We start from the raw sequence: 6,213 nt of genomic DNA on the forward strand, positions 1-6,213 counted from the left end.
ATCTCTTATTTTCATTCATTCAAACATGATACTCCGTTCCCTTTCTGAGCACTTCTGCCCCCTCTTGAGAAGCCAGTTCCCCTTACTTCCCATCCCACCTGGGCCCTTGATTCTCCCATCCTGAGTCCTGTGCCCTCCGGGTCATCCCTAGCGACCTACACGTGAGCTGACAGCAGGCAATGTGCTAACCCTGCCCATTGTGCTGGGAGGTTCTGACTCCTGCTCTGGGATGAGGTGCCAACCAGGTGACCCTAGGGAGGATGGTTTGCAGTGCTGGCTCCCTCTCATCTTTTAGATCATACTTTGTTACCCACTCAGAGAGGCCTTTCCCAATCACTGTATCAAAAAAGCTCTTTGCCCCATCATTTTCCATCCCAGCACCCTGTTTCAGTTTCTGCACAGCACTCATTACACTGTTCAAAATCCTCTTTATTAGGTTGTTTAACCTTTCTTCCCCACCCCGAAGAGTACAAGCTCCAAGAAAGCTGTAGTATCTTCTTTAGCACTTTGCAGGGCCTGGCACGTGGGAGATGCTCCTCCAGAATTTGCTGTGTTAGTGAATTAGTCTCTTTCTATGTGGCGTCGCGTTATCCCGCTTCCGCTGAAAGGCGAACAAAGATGGAGAGGATGGAGAAGTAGGATACCCGTGGCTGTTTCAGATGTCCTTTAGGGATCTAATGCTTCTTCCCTGGCTCAGGCACAAAAGACTTCTGCTTGGCTGGGGAAGAGGGGGTGAACCCTGGGAGCTGCATCCGCTGAACTCGGGAGCTTGGGTTGCCAGCCCTGTCCTCCCTTGGTCAGGCTCTCCCAGTTAATCAGCCTGCGCACAGACACAGGAGGAGAGGGCTTTGAGCGAGACTATGACCGTTCCCCAAGCTGAAGACCTCGAGGACACAGCCTTCACAGGGGGCCCCTTGGCTTCAGGAGCCCCCTGGAGGTAGAGTGGGCTGGCTGGGGAGGAATCTGGGGCCGTAGTCTCTCTGCGGGGTGGCAGGGGGCCCCTGGTCTGGGCAAGCCCTCCCCCACCTAGGGGAGCCTCCTGAATTACATGGGGGGACAGGTTTTCCCCACATAACAAGATGTAAGTCTTCATTGGAGGGATGACAGGTCCTAGGTTGGGACTAGGGACGCGGGGTGGCCCTGGGGGTGCTGCCAGGGAGATCTGTTTCCCACGAGTACAGTCGATAATGAAAGTTAGGTGAGCTTTGGGGATGGCCTTCTGATGGCGGGCAGGCTTTCCACCTAGAAGGAAGGAAAAGACCAAAGATTTGTGTTAGCGCTGAAAGGGATATGGTTCATGCGTTGTTCATTCATTCAACGGGGATTTTTTTAAATTTAATTTTTATTTTATATTGGAGTGTAGTTGATTTACCATGCTGTGCTAGTTTCAGGTGTACAGCAAAAGTGATTCAGTTATACATATCCATCCATCCATCCTTTTTCGGATTCTTTTCCCATATAGGTTATTACAGAATACTGAGTTCCCTCAACAGGGATTTAACTGCGTGTTAGCTGACGCACGGAGATGGGAAGACAGTGGGGCCTAAGAGCGTGGATTTCAGCACTGGGGAGACCGGAGCTTAAACCTGGCTTCCCCCCATATCAGCTCTCTGCCTTCCAGGAACATGGAGGCCACTGCATCCGAGCCTCTCGACCCCACTGTGCCCACGAGCTGCCTGAGCATCTTGTTAACATGCAGATTCTGGTACAGCGAGCGGGGCTGGGGTGGAGCCTGTGGGTCTGCGTTTCTAACAAGCTCCCAGGGAATGCTGGCGTTGCTGGTCCGCGGACCACACTGGAGTGAGCAGTGAGAGGAAAGCCCCGGCCACCTTCTACAGGTGAGGAAACTGAGGCTCAGCTTGTACAGAGGTTGGTGGTCCTCAGGGAACATATGCCGCCCTTCTTCCTTCCCCACCCATAATCTTGTCTATCGGTACCCTCTGCCCTGGGGATCCCTGGTCTGTCCACCCCGCCAAACGGGGAGAAGCCAAGAACCAATCAATCGATTTATCAGTGAAGCGAGTGCCAGAGCAGGGCTCTCGGAATCCAAAGGCTGTGCTCTTAGAAAAGTAACGTTTCAAGTTACCCAAATAATAAACAAATCCATCCTCTTAACTACGTGCTTTTCACTACGACGCAGGCTTCAGAAGGAAGCTTCTGTGCTGGTAGGTTAGTTAGCACAGGAAATACAGTCGATTCTTCAGCAACATGGGTTTGAACTGCGGGTCCACTTATATGCGGATTTTTTTCAATAAATACCAATTACTACACAATCCATAGTAGGCTGAATCTGTGGATGTGGAACCTCAGATACAAAGGGCGGATTTTCTACTGCAAGGGGGGTCAGGGCCCTGAACCCCCAAGTTGTTCAAGGTTCAGCTGTAAATGAAGCCCACCCATGGCTTGAGAATCCTGGAGGCCCCGGAGGGGAGGGTGTCTGCCCTCTGCTGCCCGCCCCCCACAGCCTGCCCAGCCCCCCTCGGCTGCAGGGCTGAGGCACCCTCGGGCCACTTCTTACCTGAGCTAGTCTCCAGGTCCGTCTCCAGGCCCCTGACTTCGGGGCAGGCTCTCAGGTCTCTGGGGTCTTCTGTTGGGACTGTTCCCGATTCCATAGCGCCTGGCTTAGCACTGGCAGAGGGAGCAGTTTTCAGCAGCCTTTTCCAGGATGCAGCTCCCACCCGAGGACCAGACGTTTTATATTTACCAGCTCCGGAGCCGCTGAGTGAATTCCACCACGAGCCACAGGAACTGGCTTGGAGCAGCTGGGGGATTGCTTTGATCAACGGGGTTATGTCAACAGGATTGCTGTCGGGTCACTGGGAGGTAGGCCTTTTACCAAACAGATGCTGTTTCCTCCAACTCCAGCTGCTTCCTCACTTGAGACAAGCCTTGGAACCTTCTCATCCAGGCCTCAGTTTCCCAAACCTCAGTCATTCTCTGGCTGCATGCCCAGTTTTTAGTTGTTTTTAGTTTTGTTTCTTTCCTGCCTAAGAACTATATGGACTGCTACTGACAATATGTCCACGTCTTAGTCAGTTCGAGCAGGAATAGATTAGGGGCGTTAAACCACAAACGTTGGTTTCTCACGATTCTGGATGCTGGGAAGTCTGAGATCAAGGCCCCTATAGATTTTAGTGTTTGGTGAGGACCTGCCTACTGGTTCATAGATGGCTGTCTTTCCACTGTGTCTTCACCTCACAGAAAGTGCAAGAAAGCTCTCTGGGGTCCCTTTTACAAGGGCACTAACCCCATCATGTGGGCGCCACCTTACCTAGGGCCAGTATCCTGTTTTTCTCCATCCTGAATCCCTTCAGGTTGCACCGTTGGGGTGGTGGCTACATTGGTTGGTGGCTTGATGGCTGCAGCATCCTTTGTTTACTATTATGGCAGGTGACATTCTTTGTCCACAAGAGGACACTTGGTATGGCTTCATTAAACAGAAACAGTAGTACTACTATAAATAAGTAACTATGTATGGTAGACGATGGTACCCCAAAGATGTCCATGACTTAACCCCCAGAACCTGTGAAAAATGTTACCTTACACAGCAAAAGCGTCTTTGCAGGTGTGATTAAGGGTATTCCAATTCTGACACCAGTTCTGATGTGTTTTGTTTTGTTCCCCATTACCAACCAATTAATTCACTTCTGACGTTACCTACCTGGAGATAGCTTTATAATCTCACAGGCTAAGAGTTCAGTCCTACAAGACTGCCCCTGTCACACACATCAATCACAAGTCCTGGTTGTCACCTGTGCTTCTGACCTACAGAGGGGAGGGTCCCACAATGCGCTCCTTGGATTCGATTAGTTTGCTAGAGCAGATCACAGAACTCAGAGGAACATTTTACTTACTTACTAGATTACTAGTTTGTTATAAAAGAATATAACTCAGAAAAAAAAAAAAAAAAAAGAATATAACTCAGGAACAGCCAGATGCACAGGCGAGGGATGTTGGGGGGGCTCGGAGCTTCCACACTGTCTGAGAGCGCCACTTTTCCCCAATCTCCATGTGTTCACCAACCCAGAAGCTCTCCAAACCCTGTTCTTTGGGGTTTTAATGGAGGTTCGCTACATAGGCACGACTGATTAAATCACTGGCCTTTGGTGGCCATCAATCTCCAGCCCCGCTCACATCACAGAGGTCAGTGGGTCGGTGGGACTGACGGTTCCAACCCTCTAATCACGTGGTTGGTTCTCCTGTCCACATTCTTAGGTGACACAGGGGCTTTCCAAAAGTCACCTCATTTACATAACAAAAGACCCCCTTTTCACTCTTCTGACTTGGGAAGTTTCAAGGCTGTTAGGAGCTCTGTGCCAGGAGCCAGAAGACCAAATATATATTTATTTAAATATATGTATTTATCAGAGGTGTGGACTTTGAGATAGGGATATTGTCCTGGATTATCTGAGTGAGTTCAATCTAATCACACGAGTCCTTATAATTGGAGACCTTCTCCTGGCTGGGTTAGAAAGAGATGTGACAAGGACTTCCCTGGTGGTGCAGTGGTTAAGAATCCGCCTGCCAATGCAGGGGACACGGGTTCGAGCCCTGGTCTGGGAAGATCCCACATGCCGCAGAGCAACTAAGCCCGTGCGCCACAGCTACTGAGCCTGCACACCACAACTGCTGAAGCCTGCGCGCCTAGAACCCATGCTCTGCAATAAGAGAAGCCACCGCAATGAGAAGCCCGCCCGCACACTGCAATGAAGAGTAGCCCCCGCTCGCCACAACTAGAGAAAGCCCACGCGTAGCAACGAAGACCCAACACTGCCAAAATTCATTCATTCATTCATTTTTAAAAAGAAAAAGATATGACAAGGGAACGAGGCCAGAGACCTATGAAGTGAGAGAGACTCAATCTGTCATTGCTGGTGTTAAAAGACAAACTGGTGGTCCAGTGGTTAAGAATCTGCCCAATGCAGGGGACGTGGGTTCAATCCCTAGTCTAGGAATTAAGATCCCCCATGCCATGGGGCAACTAAGCCCACGCGCCGCAACTACTGAGCCTGAGCTCTCCGGAGCCCGTGCACCACAGCTAGAGAGAGGCCAATGCAGCCAAATAAATAATTTAATTAATTAAAAGAAAAAGACAAACTGGGACATAGTAAACATTTTAAGAGTTTATATGAATAAAAATGCACTTGAATCAGGTGGCATCCAATCTAGAAGATAGAAAGGAAGTCTGAGGAGCTGTACAAAATGAAAGACCTATGGGCAGAAAGGAGCAGGAATAGGAAGTTACACTAGGCAAAAAAGCGGGTTGGTTATCACAAGGTTACTTTCCTTTTGGGAGGGCAGGGGTCTACCAGGCACCTAGCTAGTGCCAATCAGGTGTTTCCTGATTGAATGGTTTAAGATTCCATTTCTGGCAGAGCCAAAACTGTAATTAAGTTAAATCTTCGTTTGGTGATGTGAGGCTTAGCATAAGCACTCCATTTTAGGCTTGTTTTCTTGCTTTTGTTTTGTTTTGTTTTGTTTTTATTGAAGTATAGTTGATTTACAATGTTGTGTTAGTTTCAGGTGTATAGCAAAGTGATTCAGTTATACACACATAATATATATATATTTCCTGATTCTTTTCCATTATAGGTTATTATATGATATTGAATATAGTTCCCCGTGCTATACAGTAAATCCTTGATGTTTATATATGTATATATATATAGTTTATATATAATGGTGTGTGTCTGTTAATCTCATACTCCTAATTTATCCCTTCCTCTCTCTCTTTCCCCTTTGGTAACCATGTTTGTTTTCTATGTCTGTGAGTCTGTTTCTGTTTTGTAAATAAGTTCATTTGTATCATTTAATTTTATTATTTATAAACCAATTTTTTATTGAAGTATAGTTAATTTACAATGTTGTCGTTTTATGGCCGTTGTTGTCTTGTTTTTAACACTGGCTTTGAAGAAGTGGAGGGAGGCCAAGAGCCAAGGAATGTAGGCAGCTTCTTTAACCTGGCAAAGGCAAGGAAAGGGATTTTCCCCTAAAACCTCTGTAAAGGTACCATCCTGCCAACATCTTGATTTTAGCCCACGTTGGACTTCTGATCAACTGATGATAAATTTGTGTTGCCTTAAGCCACAAGACTGGTAATTTGTTACAGCAGCAGTAGAAAAACAATATGCTATATAAATATCAAAGCACATTTAAAATTACATGCACCCCAATGTTCATAGCAGCATTATTTACAATAACCAAGACATTGAA

General features: G+C 47.6%; 1 protein-coding gene across 1 annotated transcript; it reads right to left on the reverse strand.

Annotated features, from left to right (window-relative positions):
• Window positions 1-408: 408 nt before the first annotated feature.
• Window positions 409-2,742, reverse strand: SRARP (steroid receptor associated and regulated protein). Its single transcript, XM_059066785.2, has 2 exons — window positions 2,519-2,742; window positions 409-1,242 (listed from the first exon to the last, which is right to left on the reverse strand). The coding sequence occupies exons 1-2, from the start codon at window positions 2,610-2,612 to the stop codon at window positions 812-814; spliced, it is 525 nt and encodes a 174-aa protein (XP_058922768.1). The 5' UTR covers window positions 2,613-2,742; the 3' UTR covers window positions 409-811.
• Between the last annotated feature and the right edge of the window lie 3,471 nt (window positions 2,743-6,213).

The sequence above is a fragment of the Kogia breviceps genome, chromosome 1 (assembly GCF_026419965.1).
Source record: "Kogia breviceps isolate mKogBre1 chromosome 1, mKogBre1 haplotype 1, whole genome shotgun sequence".
NCBI lineage: Eukaryota > Metazoa > Chordata > Mammalia > Artiodactyla > Physeteridae > Kogia > Kogia breviceps.

Coding starts and splice junctions, on each gene's coding strand:
- SRARP (XM_059066785.2), bottom strand. CDS start 2,612: ATGGAATCGGGAACAGTCCCAACAGAAGACCCCAGAGACCTGAGAGCC. Junction 1,243..2,518: donor GGACCTGGAGACTAGCTCAG/GTAAGAAGTGGC, acceptor CCTTCCTTCTAG/GTGGAAAGCCTGCCCGCCAT.